The sequence below is a fragment of the Rhineura floridana genome, chromosome 5 (genome assembly GCF_030035675.1).
Source record: "Rhineura floridana isolate rRhiFlo1 chromosome 5, rRhiFlo1.hap2, whole genome shotgun sequence".
NCBI classification, from domain to species: Eukaryota; Metazoa; Chordata; class Lepidosauria; order Squamata; family Rhineuridae; genus Rhineura; species Rhineura floridana.
This window is the reverse complement of record NC_084484.1, coordinates 86,667,105-86,688,541: the sequence shown is the minus strand read 5'-3', so window position 1 is coordinate 86,688,541 and position 21,437 is coordinate 86,667,105. Positions and strand designations below refer to the sequence as shown.

Here is a 21,437-nt window from a genome sequence, read left to right as displayed (position 1 = left end):
AGTATTTTACAAATATTTTTTCACTCATAATTTTACATGCTCCACTGCCTCAGATGAGTACGTAAGCTCTGTGAACTGTATTTTCTCACAAGGCTTGGAAGTTCTGTTAGAGCCCCTATAGAGGCTTAAGTCATCACTAAGTATTGATTTTTCAATCACAGGATTTACAAACCATTCTGACTATCCCAGAAGAGTTTGTAATTATCATAAATCTTGTAACTTATAATATTCTATATCTATTTCACTGAATTTATCAGCTCTAAAAACTGTTCTTTCTTATTGTGTACATTCTGTGAACCATTATCTCTTGTGGTTTAAAAGCTTCCCAAAATCCTTCACTTTTTATGTAGCGCTTCCAATTTACATTAAAGTGTTTTAAATTATACCTGTATAATCTTATCCCTAAAGCCCAGTATAAAAATGTTGTAGTCAATTATTAGGACCTGCCAGGACTCAGATCTCAGGCTCAATTAGACTTTCTCTGAAGAGAAGAGATCTGGATTCTTTGGGGGCCTGCAGGGCAAATGAGGGCCCGGGGACCTTATACCTTTTGAGATAGCCAGAGATCACTTCCTCAATGTTACCACTCATTCTGTTGCACTATCTTTGACTCCTCATGTCCTCTTTAACAAAAACTCTGATTCACACACTGATTTTCCTCCTCATCTTACCTATTGGAGTCTTCTCTTCCCTTTTGTTCTATTGTCTTGCCTTGGTTCCTTCACCTTCATCCAATATTTGTCTACCATATTTTCATGTCTCTCATTCCTAAGATAAACCAAAACTCCATCTTTTCCATAAAACCTTTGACACAGTCCCCTAATTCCTATCTCCTGCTATAACTAAAGCTGTGTCTTGGTGTTTGCCTAAACACGCAATGTTGTAAACTGGAGATGAGGCAAGCCATGCCTCAACATCTTCGGGTGTGCCTGCTGCCTGTTATGCCTTTGCATGATTAGCGCAAAGGTCTGTAGAGAATTTCTAAACATGTATGGTGAATGCATTTAGAAATTCCCTGTGATTGGTAGCCTTGTCTAATCAGGGTTCCCTGTCATGGGGAGAATTTCTCTGTGTGTTCAACTAAACACAGTAAGAAATCCTCTATAGACTTTCATGGAAATCATGAAAAGTTTCTTCCCAAGAGAAGCCCACACACCTGGGGACATTGGGAAGTGGGTTTTGTGCATGCCTCTGTCCCCATCCAGAGTTTACAGTATTGCATGTTCAGGCAAATGCCTGAAGAAAACTTTAGTATGTAACTTAGGCTAAATATATACAGAAGAAATAATTGTATATTCTTTCCCTATTTATTTACCCTGTCTCCACTTCCCTACCCTTGCTCTGTGTTTTATCTGCCATGGCTTTTATATTGGTCCAGTTCTTTTGTAATCAAACCATGGCTAAGCATGAACCTGCAAGTGTATGGGTACTCACAACAACAAATTTTGGGCACTTCACTCCTCCTCTGGTCATCCTATTGTTGTCACGACCCCAGAGGTAAGCTGTGGTTTGGTTTAGTGTTATGTTTGAACCTGAGCTTGTGGTTTGTTTCCACCAGATAAACCACAAGCAGTAAGCCAAGAACAACTACAACTTGATGGTTTATTTGGGGAAAACAAATTATGAACCCAGTTTTGGACATAACGCTAAGCCAAATCATAGCTTAGCTCTTGTTTGTTCCACAGCAGGAGGACTGGGAGAGGAGTAAAGTAGCTGCAACTTTTGCTATGAGTACCTTTCATACTATTCACTAGAAAAGACAATAATGCTGGGAAAAACAGAAGGGAGTAGAAAAAGAGGAAGGCCAAACAAGCGATGGATTGATTCCATAAAGGAAGCCACAGACCTGAACTTACAAGATCTGAACAGGGCGGTTCACGACAGATGCTCTTGGAGGTGACTGATTCATAGGGTCGCCATAAGTCATAACAACAACAACAACGCCTTTCATACTGGGTTACATCCAAATTGGGTCAGGGTAGAAATCTGTCCTCTTGGACTCTTGAAAGTGACATGCATCGTCATCATGAAATTCCTTATTTAGATAATTTTCTCCCCAATTTTAATTAGTGTGAAGTGATTTTTTTTGGGGGGGGGTTAGGTAAGGGTTGGGTTTTCCACTCATCACAAACACATTTTCAGGGTTCCCCTGCTATTTCCCTGCCTATATCCTGAGAAATGTCAAGTATTATACACATGCTGTTACTTAGCTACTGAATAGCTTATCAGCAAGCTTCTGTTTGTTGGAAGCCATAACAGAGAGAGTCTATTGCAGAGTGAAATGTTTACCATCCCCTCTTTGTATTTCCTAGAAGCCATTAATAAGAAACATTTCACTTTGCCAGCCCTTGAGTATTTCACCATTACAAAAAGAGAAAGCAATCAAAATGTTTCAACTTTTTTTTACTTCTGTTTATCTATTCAAAGGCTTCTCATCAACCTAAATCTTGCCTCTTTGTGTCAAAGTAAATACTGATTATTTTCTGAGGAAATGAGATTTCCTAAGCTACCCACCTAAACTAATCTAACCAAAAGTCCAGAAAGTAAATTGTTTAAGTCCAATTTCTCAGCTTTATATCCATAAAACTGTGTGACATATTTGCTTCTACCTTATCCAACTTGGCATATCTTGTCTATTAAACTGAGAAGGAAATTGTTCTCTTACCTACTTAATTTATATTTTGCATTTTAAAAAATGAGCATATGCAATGTATGTCTGTACTTCCCTTGCCATATGTTTGCTTCATTTCTAGACTCATTCACACTGGTCATAGCAGAGATTTAGACATTCTTAGACTCTATTGATGTCAACAGATTAAAATGAGTATAACTATGCACTGAATTATGGCATATGTTATTAATAACAATCTTGAGTTCTAAGCAGTACACTCTGTTCTTTTATATCCTTCTGTAAACAATTATAGTTACACAGCTACTATAGTGTGAAATTTGAATTTTAATCACCATTTTTTTCTTCAGTCATTTTTACAATTATACCATTGAGACTGTAAATGCAAACAATAATAATACAAATAAAGATTTCTCCTAAATTTCAGATTTCATTATGTGTCAATAGTTAGTTATAGAATAGTTACAGGAAAAAAATTGTCTTTAGAAATGTTGCAGGATGCCCAGACTTTTTGTCATGCAAATTGCTTGTAAATGACCAAGAATGATTGGTGAATGCCATCTTAAAGGGCTCTGGTTGTCTGAAGTTGGCTTCTTGTTACGGAGCTCTCTCTGAAATGTTTGGAACTTAAAAGCCATCAGAGTTTGTAGGAGGGTCTTGTGTGTGTATGTGGTAAGGGGCAGTTTGGGGACAGAGAAAAGATGGTTTGGAACCATCTTGGATGGCACTGTTTTTTTTTCTGGAAATCTAATGAGAGGAGCATTTCTACTGCCCGATAAGAGTGTATGCTGAGATGACACACAGACACGCACACACTCACACACCGCTCAGAGAAATTAGAAGTGCACAACTGATCTAATTTTACAAAGTACTTTTCAGTTGGTAAACAATTGCAATCTTGGAAAGAAGTTGAAATGTTTCCTCCAATTGGCTGATGTGCATCATTAATTTGCTCATTCAGATGCTGATCAGTTCAGTTACCAATTCAGTGGAATTCTTGTCCATTCCTAGTGAAATTAGAGTGCCTTCACACCCTTATCTACCACCCTAATCAGGACTGCAATCATCATATTATTAGAAAAGGCATGTTGCATCATAGCAATATTTTCATGTCTTGCGAAGTGGTTGTACATTGGTCAAGAAAAGCGGAAGAGAGAGACACACACTTTACATTTGGATAAACATATCTTGGGTTATTACAATTTGTATTTGGTTTGAAGAACTCAGCTTGTTCCAAAGCTGTTCCTCAGAAACTATGGTTAAGGGCCTGGCTGCATGTGTGGGTGAAGGGATTGCACATATTGTTTAGAATACTACCAAGTATGCTTCAATTTTATTTTAATTTATTGAATTGAGAACTATATATTTTGGAGGGCTATAAAACAATGCATATTTCCCATCCTTTAGGCTCTGCTAAATGATATTCAGACAATCCAGCCCAGTTTAAACAGTGTTAATGAGATTGGGAAGAAAATGAAGAATGAAGCAGAGCCAGAGTTTTCTTCAAAAATACAAGCTGAACTAAAAGAACTTAATGCTCAGTGGGATCACATTTGCCAGCAGGTATGTTGTCTCTTTAAGAGTGGGTTCTCTTAATTTAATTCCAGATTTCTCATTGACATAAAATCCCCCCCAGCAACTACTGAATGTGAAGGTGGAGCCAGACATTTATGGTTCACATTTATTAACCTTCCATCTTACTAAATTTATCTACCATGCAGAAATGCACACAGGTTACATAGATTTGCATGTGATTGTCTGATGACCATGTAATGTTATATAATTGCAAAGGGAGAGTTTGGCATAAGCTGCAGTAGGTAAATATAATCTAACAAAGTACTGTACCTAATTAATAGTTTTGTCTACATTGGCTTTTGCTTTACTCAAAATATTTTGTAGCATGTATGTCAAAACATAAGGAATGATAAAACACTATTATGAGTCTGAGTAAAATAGCTTAGAACTACAAATTGCAACTTCTATCTGTTACAAGCTTCTGTCTGTTACAAACTTCAGTTGTCTCAAAATTAGCCACAGAGAGCAGAAAAGCAATTGTACTGGGAAAAAAGCAACCTTAAAACCATATAAAAGAAATTCTGAATATTTTAAGACAGAATGCTATACAATCTTATATTACTAAATTAAACAGAGGAAATTGTCTAAAGAAGAAGGGATGGACTCTGTCTCAGGTTGCTTGTTATATATCAAGATACATCACTTTTTTTCTTCTTGTAAGGCTTGGCATCTTCTTGTCCTGCTCTTTACGCCATTTGGGAAACAAGATTTTGGGTTGGACCTAGTCTACCCAAGAGCAAAACCCCACTAACTGGATCTTCCAGTGTTAGAAGGAGGGGAGGGTATTTTCACAAAATCCCCCATCTACAGCACCTCTGCCCCCCCAAGTCTGCACTGGAGGGTTGGGGCAACCTCAAAAACAGCATATCATGTGTGGCTACCTCCCCCTGCTTTTCTCCAGCAGTAATGTCTACTGGATCCACATCCTTTCCATGAACAAAAGGAGCCCTTGCATTCACAACAGGGCTAGTCTAGATCCAACCCTTCAGCTTTAAGAACTGTCTTTTTTAAAATGGGATTTTTTATGTGCTAGGCATTTAGTTTAACGTTTAATTAACATATTAACTAGTGTTTACAAGAGAAAATCATGTTGTTTCTTTAAGACCTATGCTAAGAAAGCAGCACTGAAAAGTGGTTTGGATAAGACTGTGAGTCTTCGAAAGGATTTGTCAGAGATGCATGAATGGATTACACAAGCAGAAGAAGAGTACCTTGAGAGGGATTTTGAGTATAAAACACCAGATGAATTACAGAAAGCTGTTGAGGAACTGAAGGTAAAAAACACAAACTGATTTGTTTAATTTTATCTGATCTTCTTGAAGTTATCATTGCACACAATCTGTTTGCTCACTTGAAAGAGTTGGCAATTTGAGCTTTACTTGAGAACTCTTAAATTTAAAGCAAAAGGTGGTTTAAAGTAATTTCACTTCAGTTTAGCATTTGTTATAAGATATCTGACTCTTCAAAGAATTGTAATGCTAGAAGGTTTTCCCCCCAATGCTTAATCAGATTTAGTGTTGCATTTGTACGTGTCCTTATAGTTTTGGGGGTACCCACATCAAATTTTGCACCTGTTCTCATACCCTCCCACTCTCTTTTCTATGATAATTGAATCATATGGTATGTAATCCATGGGCTGTTACTCCTCTATATGAAATTTGTCTCTAATGGAATTCAGAAATTGTAGGCTGTCATAAATGGGAGTCAGGTGGTTGCGTCCAGCACCAATTCATGCTGTCATTTTCCTTTCCAAAAATGTATAGAACAAGTGGCAATTCCCTGCTGCACTAACTTATCCCTGTAAATTAGAACTATTACTCAGGGAAATGACCATATGAATATAGACTCTGATTTCTTGACCATATTAAAGGTTATCTCAGTTTTATCTGATATAGTGTTAATGCATATTGGTAATACTACAGTCAGATATGTTTGACGCCCTCATCTACTCCCATTTTAAATATTGGCATGGGAACTTCCTGTATTTCTGGTTCAGCTCTTTCATTCTAAACTAGAAGTGAGGACAGCAATAGCTGTAATAAGAGGAATAGCACTACACTTTGCAACATTGCATACAAGTATTGCACAGAGTGCTATGGAACAAAACTGCCACTTGCCTTCTATAGATTCAGGCCATCCATATCAAAGACAACCTGCTGTGCAGCTGGTGTAAGGACATGTAAAGATACGGGCTGTGCATGCATGCTATGTGACTGCATTAATCGAGACACACAAAAAATATCTACCCACCCCATATCAAATATGGCTGCTACTCTGGTACAGCTAATGGGCAGGTATGGTTTAGTTTCTATTATCTCCTTAAGATAACCATGTGTATGATTTATATTGTTATGCATTCAGTGCCGTCCAAGCAGTGTGGCATTTTCAGGGGCAGCACTTACTTTGGGTTTGGTTTCCTTTGGAAAGAGAAATCATTAGAGACTTATGGTGTTTGATATTTTAAATTATTTACAAATATACAGGTTGAACTCAGAGACACATTTTGATTCCTACAAAGAACAAATTGTATTGCTCCATGTTTTGTTTACTTAACTATTTATAAACCACATGTTCCTAGAAAATATAATAAGACGTTGCACAACACGAAAGCACAACACTATAATAACAGTAGAAAGATCAATAAAACATTAATAAAAACTGGTTGATAAACAAAACATGTTCCAAAGGCCTGCCTGAGCAATATAGTTTTTAAAAGACATCTAAAAGAAAGCAGGGAGAATTCCTGCCAAACTTCTATTGGCAAGGAGATCCACAGGGTAGAGCCTCCTACACTGAAGGCTTGGTCCTTGGTAAAGGCTGACCAAACCTCAGCACATGGGGAACCATTAAAAGTACCCCATCAGAAGATCCCAATGATTCAGGTGGAACATAAGGAATCAGGCAGCTCTTACGGTATTATTATTATTATTAATTATTATTATTAATTGTTTTTATTAATAATAAAACATATTCACTTGTCACCTACAAGATCTCCAAGTAACTTAATTTAAAAAACATAAACATAAATACATTATACCATGGTGGGGGGGGGAAGTGAGAAGATTCATTTCATATGAAAATTAACATTTCATGCAACATACAAAAAACAGCTCCATCTTGGGTCTGAAGTTGTTCAGGGGTTTATGAATTCTCACAAGAACCTTGAACCTGGTCTGGTAGCAAATTGGCAACCAGTGCGTTATCTCAGCAAAGGAGTAACATGTTGATAGTAACCTGCTCCTGTGAAGAGCCTGGCATTGTTCAGTTGCAGCTAATTGCAGCTCCTGGACCAGATAGAAGGACAGATCCATTAGCATGTTACAGTAATTACTTAAAGAGCTTTGTGGACAGGCTATCTCAGTCCAGGAATGGTCGCAGCTGGAGCACCAGTCAAAGCTGGTAGAAGGCATTTCTACCCACTAAGGTAACTTGGTCATGTAGTGATAAAGATGCATCAAAGAGTATCCCCAAGCTGTGAATCTGCTCCTTCAAAGGGAGTGCAACCCTATCCCAAGAGGATAACCAAAGAGGAGACCTGCAAAACTTACTTTCCAGAACTCAAAACCAGCTCTCTCCCTTCCTCTTTCTCAAAACTGCATTTTTGTATCAAAACCTGCTTCTTTTGCTGATATCTGCAGCCATTTTCTGTTCATTATTTGGCTTAATCTGAGAAAATCCAGAGTGATACACACCTTGGGTACCCCAACCAGAAATACTGTGAGGGCCATTGTTTATCCCCACCCCACCATTTCCAAAGCCCATTTTCCTCTCTTTTATGTACCATGATTATCCAAATCCCCTTCCCCTTCTCTCTCACCTACCAAACTCTAGAGCAGTAGCCACTACTGTATGAGTAGAAATGTGGGGAAAGGAGGACGTTTTAGAGGATCCCAAGTAGCTGAAAAGGAAGACGTTTGGGTAGAGAAGAAGTGGAGAGGGTCATAATGCTTGACTTGGAAATAGGAGTCTCTGCAACATGTCTATGGCTGAGGAAGTGAAGGGGCTTTTCAGCTGATTGCTCATTATCTTAAACTCATTACTACTTGATGACATGTAAAATAATATAGCATTTTTTACCCAGGATTTCACCACTTACTCAGGGATTATAATGGTTACTCCACATTTATATATTTACAGAGAGCAAAAGAAGAGGCAGCACAGAAAGACGTGAAAGTGAAGCTTCTTACAGATTCTGTGAACAATTTTATAGCAAGGGCTCCACCTGCAGCTCATGAGTCCTTAAAAAAGGAACTTGATGTTCTAACTAAGAACTACCAGCGGCTCTGCAGCAGGCTAAATGGGAAGTGCAAAACATTAGAGGTCAGTTCTTTTTCCAGCTAAAATTCGAACACTTTGAAGTGTAGCAGAAAAGGTAGGTGCTAACGCACACTAGCAGTGAATAAATGTTTGTCCTCATAAGTCTTCAGTTTAATATAGCCTCCCACAACCTGATGTTCTCCAGCTGTTTTAGAGTACAACTCCCATCAGCCCCAAACCAGCATGATTTCCATGTTTATCTCAGTGAGAATCATTTTAGTTTTGCTAAGTGAATTAAAATGTAAACTAGAAAGTTTGACATTGTTTTCTAGGAAACTGGTCAATTAATTTTTACCCATGCAGTCAAACCCCTTTTATTTTCTTTATTTGAAACTTTAATATAGAACTGTGAAATTTCCAGATTATTTTTATTTATTTATTTATGGCATGTATGTAGGTCACCCAATAACATTGTTCATATTTCACATATTTCTAGGTAATATAGTAGAAATAAGTCTATTCATTTCCAAAAATAAAACATTAACAACATGCTTTTCAAGGATTTTTGCATTAAAAATTAATTTCTATTTTTGTTTTTAAAAATTATTCATCAGGAAGTATGGGCATGTTGGCGTGAACTATTATTATACTTGGATATAGAAAACAAGTGGTTAAATGAGATAGAATCAAAACTCAGGGCAACAGAAAATATTAAGGAAGGCACAGAAGATATCTCAGAAGCACTAAATGTAAGTACTGACATTATGATTAAGTTCTGTGTTAAATCAAAGTATAATATGCTTTAAAGGGTGTTATGTTCTATGCACTATATAAATGTACTTTAATTCCATTAATTTTGTTCCATTATATTTCAATGTATTAGTAGTGGCAAAGGAAGATATGAACACACTAGGTTCAGAAAGGCCATACCATTATTAGACTTGAATTGGTGTTGTCAAAAAGAATAATGTAGCCTTCTCAACAAACACAAATGTAGTTCATTCAAATATGCTTTCACAAATATATGCTTTGTTCTGTGGCTGTGGGTTTGTCTACACCACAGTTTAATGTGGCTTTGAAGCTCCTTGTGCCTCCATTGTTTTTGCAGCATCCACACAGCTTTATTTTTCTCATGAATACTCTTCTATTTTAATGAAAATGTAATATTTCTTGCTTTTTTATTTTAACAAGAACTCTGAATGCTCTTTTGCTTGGTCTAAGGGGAATGTCAAAACAAATAATACAGTTTATTGCTGTTTCAGTCTCTGGAAACATTAATGCAACACCCAGAAGATAACCGCAATCAAATTCGGGAGCTGGCACAGACTTTAACTGATGGTGGAGTTCTGGATGAACTGATCAATGAGAAACTGGAGAAGTTCAATACTCGGTGGGAAGAGCTGCAACAGGAGGTACATTTTAAGAAATTATTTCACTCTCCCACACTTTTCTCTTAACACTGTGTTTAATAGGAGTGCTGGTTTCCTAAAAAGTAAAGCTACCTTTCTCATAAAACAGTATTAAAGCAAGTAGAAACCAGCAAAATTTGCAGTGTGTCAGCTTTGGGAGGAATTTATGAAGGGACATGGATCAATACGTGTGTGTTTTGTGTATTCTTGTGTGTGTATAGAAGAGGCTGCTTGGTACTGGCTTTTCTAAGAAAACTACATTCTTGTACTTCAAAGTTCTCAGAGTGGGCAAGAAAAATACTTTCAGGTTTAAGGAGGATGTTTGCAGCATAAGAGTGAATGGTCAGTCAATCACTTTAAATTTGACAATTCCATCTTGTGCTGAAGAGAGGGTAAAACAGAAGTAGAGGGCAGGGTTTTGCTTTAAACTTGCTGGATCCGCAGTAGGACAGCAGGTTAGGATCTCGTTGCCATTTTCTTTCTTTTGTGCTGGGTATCCAGCAGGGTTGAAGCTTCACCAGTCCATGGTAGGGATAGAGGAGAATTCCATTTGGCCCACATTTATAGTTCACATCTCCCAGACTAATACATGGAACAGAACATAATTAATTTTGGATTTTGTTGACTCATTTTTTTTAATTAAAATCTTTATTTTCTTATATTTATATCCCACCTTTCCTTCATCAAGGACCTCATGGTGGCACACATGTGGTTCCCAGCTGGTCTCCCATCCGGGCACTGAACAGACCCAGAACTGCTTAACTTCAGCAAGGTGGTGGTCTCATGTGCCTTCAGAGCATACCCTGGGCCAATGCATTAAAAATATGCATTTTAGGATAAAATATGTATTTAAATAGTATTTTGTGATAAAATGTGTATTTGAGTATTTCAGTACAAATTTCTATATGATTTGTGGAGTAAGGAATCAGATTAATGCAGAAATGGAAAGGAATTGATTTAAGAATAAGCAAATATGCAATTGAGATGGACCAAAAAATGACTCGGCAGTCCATGCTTCCATTTTGGTCATTCTTCTTACCACCATAAATAGCAGACGGAGAAGAAAGTTCTGTGTAGCAGTTCTGTTTGGTCTCCCAGTTGGAGCAAAACTCATGAGCATCCAGTCCTTTTCTTTCATCCCACCATGAGATATGTGAGAAGTAGAGGTGTAGTCATCCAGTGTCTTGGGCAGTCTTAAACCCCCTACTTTTTTGGAAGCCAGGTCCCAGCAGGGTCCCTGTGTCTCCAGCATCCTATGAGCCAATCTACATGAAAGGGGTGTGTGATGGCCACTAAGAAGAGTGTTCCAATATGCTTCCTTGTCCTTTCCTGCTGATTGGAGTCAATCACATTGAAAGGAGATGTCAAACTGGGACAGTGACAGAGAAGCAGAAAGTAGTATTCGGCCTGGCCAGATTATTCTATAATTTGAGAAGGCTATATAATCTTAGAAAGGGATGTGGCTGTGGGAAGGGGCATGGCTGTGACTATCATGAAGAGACCCTGCACTTCTGAATTCGTCCCTGACTACTGAGAAGAGGCACCAGTACACTCACAGATTTGTCTGTCTCTGAATCATTCAACCCATCACTCTCTGAGAAGCAGTCATGCTGCTTCCATTCTTCTCAAATTAGAGGCATAGGGCAAAGTACATATCATGTTAAGCATTCTTCTTTCTTTTTTTTAAAGATGCTTAGAGCTGGCCAGTTTATTTTTCAGAAAAAGCAACTACTTGGGACCCTGACCCAGTCTGCTACTACAGTGCTTGGGAAGAGGGGTTTCCTCTGTTTTCCTAGCAAGGTACTATTTTCCTCTAAAAAAGCTATTTTCAATACTAGTACTTTCACAGGAAATAGTAGTTGGGGTGATTTTTGATTGGGGGATTGGCCAGTTGTAAGCCATGCTTTTTATAATGAACACATATTATAAAAAGCATGGCTTACAACTGGCCAGTTAAAAAAAAAAAAAAAAAAACCCTGGAAATGTATAGTTTGGCCCACAATATCAAATGTCTAGAATTTTGAAGGAGTATTTCTGAAGCTTCTAGCATTTTGATCACCAGCATTTTTGGCACATCTGCATTAAGCACTCTTTAAATGAACAAAAGTAGGTGCAAACCCAGCAAATGCTTTGACTTTGTGCTGCCATGTAACCTGGCAGGTCATCTTAAGGATACAGATTTTTCTTTGTATTATTCCAAAATAATGCATGAATATTGTCTTCTTCTCACTGAAGACATGTCTGAGCTTTAAGTGCTTCCCCCTTAAAATGTTGCCAAGGAAAATCAACTGTTGTTTTAGAATTATATGTCGTGTAATATTGTCTTCACATTTACAGATCTACAGCATGTCAGAAAAATGAAAATTCATGTCAGTGAAACTGATATATGGGAAACATTCACTAAATAAGACGCTAAAATGAAAATAAAGAACATTTAGCCATCTGAAATGGCTCAAACTGACATATGTGACATGATATGATTAGAAACCATCTCAAATTACAGAAATGAGAGGCCTACTATTTTTATAATGTTCATTTCTCAACTATTTTTATATTTATTTACATTTACATATAGAGAGAGAGGGAGGGAGAGAGACTGTGATTGCAAAGAGCACAAACAGTCAGGGCAGTGCTTGATAAAGTCCCTGAATTAAAACTACAAGCCATAGCCAACATTTGATCCTGCTTCTTTTATTATGTGTTATATGGAAATAATTGTTTTTTAATATTTATTTTAAACACAGAGACATTCAATTTTTATGTTATAGAACACCTTGTGGCCTTTTGGTAAAGGATGACATATAGATTTCTTAAAAAATACATAAATAAAATCTTCCTTCATTTTAGCCAAAACAAGCCCCACAGTAGCTAAGGATGCCATCAAGAGAGGCATGATATTGTCCACCACACACCTTCACTTTTAGAACTAATGCACAGTTTCTGTTTCTAGCAATGGAAAGCCAAAACGTCAAACACAATTTTTTTTAAAAAAAAAATCATGTTGCAAATATGGTTCCTCTAGTCTGGAATGGCTTTAAAAGAAACCACATATGGTCCTTAAACTATGCTTGTAAATAGCCTTTCACATATGGCAAATAAATTATATCACCAGGTTGATGAACCAGAAACATCATTGTAACTGGAAGAGTTTATTAATTTGTTTTCTTCTCACAGCAAGACATTCTGTCACAAGTCAGCAATATAGGCAGTCTTAGTAGGCAAGCAGGCCAGTAAAACTTTGAGTAATTTGAAAATCTAACTTAACATATTGTTTTGGGATTTGGGGGGTGAGATGGATGATTTCTATGAATCCCCTTATTAGCCTCTGATTTGGGATCTGCAAAGGAAGAAACCTGCTCCACCAGTCAAACCAGTTTTCTTTGCATAAGCTAATAGTTTAGCCAAGTTAGCCTGTGAGTGAATGGCTTATTGAATGGTCAGTCTGCATATATGTCAATGCTGCAAACCTCTCCATCTTAAGCTCAGTTTGGAATGTGTATAAATAAAAACCATATTTCCTAAAAGACACCAAAGTCTCCGCTGGCCTTCTTTTCAAGGAAACCAAACCTTGAGTAAGTGCAGATACCCCTAGAAATCTCACACTGCTTAGAGATTGGGTGGCACACAACAATATAATGGAAATGCCCATAAAATTATAGTTTGTATACATTGGCTTGGATCCCAAGACAAGTTAACTTAGGAAGTTAATGGAATAAAACTTTCACATTCTCGTCTCCAGCAGCCACCTGTGAGCTCTGAATAACCCCTCCAAAAGGTTGGAGACTTTCCTGGACAATTTGGAATAGGGTGGGGCTACTGGAGGAAGAAATGGAGAGGGAAATTTCCTCCTATGAACTTCTTTAACATAGGGCTGTATCAAACATTCTCTAGCAGACACATGCTAGAGTTTTAATATTGCATAACAGAAGAATCTTACAGAACAGTTGCACTAACGGAAGCTTGTTGTGCAACATGCGCAATTTATTGTGTGACAAAGTTACCAGCAACCTGCTTATTGCATTTTCTTGAGTGTGTAAGGAAAAATAACTCACCAGTCAAATTTAGGAGTAGCAGTCACTTGAACAAGCTTTACTGCAATAAAGAAGAAATCACTGATGTACATCAGGAGAGAGAGTCAAAGAGTCTCCCTCTCGAACCATGGACCCACAGACTTATATAGTTTACATACATCACATAGAACCTACTAGATTTATCCCATACATGGTAAGTGGGCCATTTCATGAGGAGTGGTTACTAATATACGTGATGTATCTCCTCCTTAGAGTAGTGAGGAGGGGTTTGCATAGTATGTGTTGAGTGCATGTACTTATCACACTTCAGGGTGGTTCTTTACACGTGTCAGGTATTATATACTTCTAACTGCTGTTTTAGCTAGAAGCAGACACAAACCTCTAACAGAAAGATTTCAGATATCTCCATTGCCCACAACTTCTCTTTTCCCCCTGCTAGCTGGCCTTACACAGAACTTCCTCATTTTCCCTTTGTGAAGATGTACCTTAAGATGTGATAGAAAGCCTCTCAGCTCTTATAAGCAGATATAAGCATATTGATTATAGAATCCTCCTTATCAGAAAGGTCAAAGTTCATTATTCTTTCACATGAGCAACAATGTTCCACCAGTGCAACACATTTAATCAGTGCAACAAGTATACTAAGTGACCATAACTTCACACTACATTGGATACACCCATAAAATTCAAGCCGAATTTTGAGCAATTTCCCCTTCCCCCAGCAGAATCTGTACCCTATCCAATATTGTTCATATATGCTGTGTATATTTAATTTATACAGGGAAACACAGGCTTAATAAGAAATGTGTTTTCATAAAAATTTCCAGTAACTTTGGATGCAGTGGAACAAAACACTTTGGATATATTAAGGCTCCTGCTGGGCTCCTGCTGGGAGGAAGGGCGGGATATAAATCAAATAATAAATAAATAAAATAAATATATTAAATTTTATATGGTAATTTCTCTTGAAATATGTATTAATGCACATAATAAATGGTAAATTATAAGCAGCTCCAACTCTTCCATTTTTCTTTTTCTAGCAACATATGGGCTTGTATCCAAAGGACAGATTTCTACTTGCACAGTGGGGCTTTCTCACCCACCCCTTTCTTCTGTAGCACTTATGTCTGCCAAACATCTGCTCCTGTAGTTTAGAGGAGTTCCACTGGAGCAAGTGTCTACTTGGTTTCAAGAAACTATTTGCTCACTTTGCATTCTCCTTCAAAAACCAATAAACCCAGTGAGAAATTTAAAGATACAGATAGCCATGTAACAACAGAAGGGATTTAATCTGTTAAAACTGAACTGTGGTGCATTAATTATAAAATATGCAGTGGAGTTGGATTATAATGATTGCTGAAAATAAGAACATGTATCAATGGTGTGGAGAAATGCTGTATATATGTTTGTTTATGCTAGCATTAGAAGAAGAAAAATATATTCTGTGACCTGTGTGACTGTCATGAGGTCTTCTATTGTTATGTTACAAGCCTGCTTAACAATGGCTGCTAGGTGACAGGTTCTGAGAAGAGAGAGGCACTATCACTTTGAGAATATATTAAATGGAGCCTGGATCAGGTAAATTCATTCTGGTTAGTCTGGGTGACAGCAGCCTCTGATTGGCTGGAGGTTCCAGTCAGATGGGAGTTAACTGTCAAAGAGAGACAGTTGTTAGTTGAGAGGAAAGCTGGAGAGAATCAATCAGATGTGGAATTGGGAGAAAGGGAGTTAGTACATGAGAGCAGTGTGAGGAATAAGACCAGAAAATAGCTGAAGAGAATACTGAGGCAGGTACATTAATATCCAGTGTATTATTAATACTTGTCTGGAGAAGATGGGGACTTTGTTCCTTACCTGAGATAAATTTCTCCTGGACGATAGTCCATCATGTGGGTACACATCACCACCTAGCATCCATAGGCAGGAATTGCAGCAACAACATGGGGAGTAGGTCACATCAGTCACTGACCTCCCAAGTCCTTTCATGATGAGTTGGCCATATGAGTTACCTGAAAAGGAAAAATTCTCCCAAAGGAAAAATAACAGAACACCTACACCCCTAATAAATGACAATGACACAGTGTCACTAACAAAGCCAGTGTAATCAAATGTATTTAAAACAACTTCATGGAAAAATTCTCAGGTACAGAAAGATATGCATGTTTTAACTATAATGGTTTGAATGAATAATGAAATACCCAATGGGAAACAAACGTGTACATACAAACATATGTGAATATGCACAATGAATTTTACAGAAAGATAGGAAATCTTAAACAATCAGAACCAATTGCCATGAAGATACAAACACGGAACAAGTGACCAAGCCACAGGATAGAGTGGGCCTTGATGGACTATCATCCAGGAGAAAATTATTTCAGGTAAAGACCAAAGTCCTCTTCCCCCTGGATGATAGTCCATAAAGTGGGATGTACCCAAGCACTCCCAACTGGGGACGGACGGACAGTGGCTTGGCCTACGTAGAACACATTGGTCAAAGACAGCTTCGGCCAAGGCATACGTATCCATCTTATAATCACTAGCAAACATATTGGGTGAGACCCAAGTGGCAGACCTGCAAGTCTCTAGCAATGGACTATTAACTAAGAAGGCTGCCGTGGTTGCAGCTGATCTTGTCGAATGTGCAGTTATGTTCTGCAGAACAAGTAAGTGTAGAGTGTCATATGCTAACAAAATACAAGCCCACAATCAACAGGACAAGGTGGAAGTAGAAACTCTTGTCCCAGAGACCCAGGATGAAATGAGACAAACAGTAAATCGGTAAGTCTGAAGTCCTTTGTTCGATTGATGTAGACCTTTAAGTCTCTCCTAGCATCAAGAAAGTGCCAAGCCTTCTCATATAGATGAGATGGGTTCACACAGAATGTGAGAAGCACAAGTTCTTGCTGGAGACAAAAAGAAGAATTTACTTGGGCACAAACATAGGATCAGTTCGTAAGACAACCCTGTCTGGCTGATGTAATCGCCACTAGAAAGAGAACTTTGAATGACAGAATCTGAAGTGAAACTATGAAGAGATTCAAAAGCTCTCTGAAGCATGGTCAGTTCTGTTTGAAGACTCCAGGTTGGATACCTGTGGACTGTAGTTGGACAGAGCACCTTGGCCCCTTCAGAAAGCACTTTATCAGTGGATGAGAACCAACTGACCTGTTGGAACCCAGAGACAACACTGGTGATTGAGCTGACACTTGACTTTGCAGGGTGTTAACCTTCAAACGTAGGTGAAGACAATCCTGCAGAAAACTGAATATATGAGGATATTCCAGGTAACAAAAGTGTGCATGTCTCTTAGCTGTAGAGGGACGACATGATGCCCAAATGGTAGAGATCACATCCTGTGAGAGACATACATTCTTTAAATACTCAACTGCCAAGCAGTCAGCTTCACCCAGGGTGAGTCCAGATGGTAAACTGGCCCTGTGTCAACAGATCTGGTTGAAGCAGGAGCGTCCATGGGGCTTTGGAGTAAAAACAAAGAAGTTCTGAGAAACATGGACAATGTGGCCAAAATGCGGCTATCAGGACCATCACCACGTGTTCCTCCCTTAGTGCATGAGTTATCAGAGGTATTGGAGAAAAGGCATAAAGGAGCCCCGGGAGCCAAGGAACTGAAAGAGCATCCACTGCCTCTGCCGGACTCAGTGGATAATGGACAAAGAACCAGGGAAGCTGCCAATTGACTGGTGAGGGAAAGAGGTCTATAAGAAGGTTGCCGAAGTGGCCTTGGATGGGGGTGAACATCTGAGGATGAAGCATCCACTCCCCTGCCTGAAGCTGCTGTTGACTCAGCCAGTCTGTAGTAAGGTTCCTGTCCCCACTGAGATGGTTGGCTGTCACTGATTCAATGTGATCTTCTGTCCAAAGGAATAACAGAACCATCTTGTCCTGGAGACTCCGCAAATGTGTCCCTCCTTGCCTGTTGATAGGTGCCTTTGTACAAACTTTGTCTGTATGAAGGAGGATGTGGTGAATGAACCTTGAACCAAAATGTTGGATGGCCAATCTGGCTGGCCTGAGTTCCAACCAATTGATGCTGTGACTTGTCTCTTCCAGTGACCATTGTCCCTGAATGAACATGGGAAGGCAATGTGAACCCCATCCTAAGAGGCTGGCATCTCTCATGATTATAGTGCACAGAGGATCCTGGAAGGGGAGACCCTTGTGAAGACTGTTGAACTCCACCATGTGAATGAGCCTCTCAGGTCTCAGGAAAGGCATAAAATTCAGATCCTGGAGATCATAATGTCTCGCTGATAAGAGAGAAGGAACCATTGCAGAGGCCGTGTGTGATGATGTGCCCACGGGACAATCTGGATCATTGAAATGAAAATACCCAAAGTCTTTGCCAAAAACATCACATCCGCAGAATTTCAGGAGATTAGGGTCCTCACTGCCTCCTGCACCTTTTCTATTCTCTCTGGTGACAATAGGATAATGGCTGCATGGGTGTCAAGGACCCCCGAAGGTGTTGAAGCCATTGTGTGGGGACAAGATGACTTTTTGGACCATTAATCAAGAAACCCTGGGCTGCAGGCACTTGCAGGGTGAGACTAACGTCTTGTTCTGATTAAGGAAAACTCTCCAAATGGATCAGCATATTGTCAAGACGAGGATAAAGATGGATGCCCAGAATGCAGAAATAAGCCATCACCTTTGTGAAGACCCACAGAGCTGAGGAAAGCCCAAAACGGCATTGCCCAGTAATGATGGTGAGCATGATGGTAGGCGAAGCAGAAGTACCTCCTGCGCTGAGGATGGATAGGAATATGCAGGTAGCCTCCCTGAGATCTATTGACACAAGGCAATTGTGACAGTGTAAGGCCTTACCTGATGTACATGAGAGGCTCCATCCTGAACCTTTGATATTGAACAAACTGGTTCAGGAATTTCAGGTCTAGGATGACCCTACACGTTTTGTCTTGTTTGGGCACAACAAAGAAAATAGAGTAGACACCTAAGAATATTTTTCGGGAGGCACTTCCTTGATAGTCGATGAAGAGGAGATGATGGATGGCCTCTTTCAGTGCCTGCCATTTCTGGAGACAGCTGGAGAAGGAACAAAATGGTTTGGTGGTACATCCTCCAGTTCTATTGTATAGCCTTCTCAAGTGGCTTCCAACACCCACCAGTCTGAATTGATATGAGTCCAGCTCTGAGAATACAGAAGGAGGTGATCTCCCAGTGGAGGAACATCAGCTGCTGTATTAGTGTGGTCTTCTCCCTGATGACCAATTGGGATGAAAGACTGAAAGGATGGCGGAAAGGACATCACTCATCTAGGTGCAGAGTAGCCAAGAAGGGCTTGCACTTTTCCTTTGGATCCACCAGGACTTCCTGGAGTGCCTGTTCTCCAAAGAGCTTCAGGCCTCCATACGGGATAATAGACAAATTGACAAGTGCTCACAAGTCAGCGTTCCAGTGATGTAGCCACAAGGTGTGTCTGGCAATGATCTGTGCAGCGAAGGACTGAGCAGAGAAGTGAACTGCATCCAAAGTGACGATGAAGGCTTTAGCCCACTGAAGCTTGAGAATTGTTTTGCAAAACCTGTTTGAATCCCGGTGGAAGTCCTGTGATGGAGAATCCAGCAGGTCATTCACTCAAACCAGTGATGCCCGTGAGAAGATGGATGCCACATACGTTGCCTGGAAAGCAAGGGCACCTGTCTCATGAGACTTCTGGACAGCAAAATCCAGTCCTGTCCCAGACGCATACTTCACTTGTGCACTCCCTTCTTTGAGCAACAGGGAGCAAGAAACCAGAACCATATATGGGCCCATCTGTTCGGTATTATAAAAATACCAGAGAGAAATAGGAATTAATTTAGTTGGTCCTATTTCTTAGCAGAGATATAAAAATATAAGCAGCAGAATGAGAATGTAAACCAGGCCCACCTTTCTCTATATAAATAACAGACACAACCTTAAGAACATAAGAACATAAGAAGAGCCTGCTGGATCAGGCCAGTGGCCCATCTAGTCCAGCATCCTGTTCTCACAGTGGCCAACCAGGTGCCTGGGGGAAGCCCGCAAGCAGGACCCGAGTGCAAGAACACTCTCCCCTCCTGAGGGTTCCGGCAACTGGTTTTCAGAAGCATGCTGCCTCTGACTAGGGTGGCAGAGCACAGCCATCATGGCTAGTAGCCATTGATAGCCCTGTCCTCCATGAATTTGTCTAATCTTCTTTTAAAGCCGTCCAAGCTGGTGGCCATTACTGCATCTTGTGGGAGCAAATTCCATAGTTTAACTATGTGCTGAGTAAAGAAGTACTTCCTTTTGTCTGTCCTGAATCTTCCAACATTCAGCTTCTTTGAATGTCCACGAGTTCTAGTATTCTGAGAGAGGGAGAAGAACTTTTCTCTGTCCACTTTCTCAATGCCATGCATAATTTTATACACTTCTATCATGTCTCCTCTGACCCGCCTTTTCTCTAAACTAAAAAGCCCCAAATGCTGCAACCTTTCCTCGTAAGGGAGTCGCTCCATCCCCTTGATCATTCTGGTTGCCCTCTTCTGAACCTTTTCCAACTCTATAATATCCTTTTTGAGATGAGGCGACCAGAACTGTACACAGTATTCCAAATGCGGCCGCACCATAGATTTATACAACGGCATGATGATATCGGCTGTTTTATTTTCAATACCTTTCCTAATTATCGCTAGCATGGAATTTGCCTTTTTCACAGCTGCTGCACACTGGGTCGACATTTTCATCGTGCTGTCCACTACAACCCCGAGGTCTCTCTCCTGGTCGGTCACCGCCAGTTCAGACCCCATGAGCGTATATGTGAAATTCAGATTTTTTGCTCCAATATGCATAATTTTACACTTGTTTATATTGAATTGCATTTGCCATTTTTCTGCCCATTCACTCAGTTTGGAGAGGTCTTTTTGGAGCTCTTCGCAATCCCTTTTTGTTTTAACAACCCTGAACAATTTAGTGTCATCAGCAAACTTGGCCACTTCACTGCTCACTCCTCATTCTAGGTCATTAATGAACAAGTTGAAAAGTACAGGTCCCAATACCGATCCTTGAGGGACTCCACTTTCTGCAGCCCTCCATTGGGAGAACTGTCCGTTTATTCCTACTCTCTGCTTTCTGCTTCTTAACCAATTTCTTATCCACAAGAGGTCCTCTGCTCTTATTCCATGACTGCTAAGCTTCCTCAGAAGTCTTTGGTGAGGTACCTTGTCAAACGCTTTTTGAAAGTCTAAGTACACTATGTCCACTGGATCACCTCTATCTATATGCTTGTTGACACTCTCAAAGAATTCTAATAGGTTACTGAGATAGGACTTTCCCTTGCAGAAGCCATGCTGGCTCTGCTTCAGCAAGGCTTGTTCTTCTATGTGCTTAGTTAATCTAGCTTTAATCATACTTTCTACCAGTTTTCCAGGGACCGAAGTTAAGCTAACTGGCCTGTAATTTCCAGGATCCCCTCTGGATCCCTTTTTGAAGATTGGCGTTACTTTTGCCACTTTCCAGTCCTCAGGCACGGAGGAGGACCCAAGGGACAAG

General features: G+C 39.6%; 1 protein-coding gene across 12 annotated transcripts in view; it reads left to right on the top strand.

The window, feature by feature from the left end:
- The window catches only part of DMD (dystrophin), a 2,032,119-nt gene that overhangs the window by 842,372 nt on the left and 1,168,310 nt on the right, over positions 1–21,437 (top strand). For all 12 annotated transcript variants that reach the window (XM_061627388.1, XM_061627390.1, XM_061627384.1 and 9 more), the window contains 5 exons: positions 4,037–4,192; positions 5,308–5,478; positions 8,342–8,524; positions 9,076–9,210; positions 9,724–9,873. In XM_061627388.1, coding sequence (XP_061483372.1) covers positions 4,037–4,192; positions 5,308–5,478; positions 8,342–8,524; positions 9,076–9,210; positions 9,724–9,873 — 795 coding nt within the window. The remainder of the gene's footprint in view (positions 1–4,036; positions 4,193–5,307; positions 5,479–8,341; positions 8,525–9,075; positions 9,211–9,723; positions 9,874–21,437) is intronic.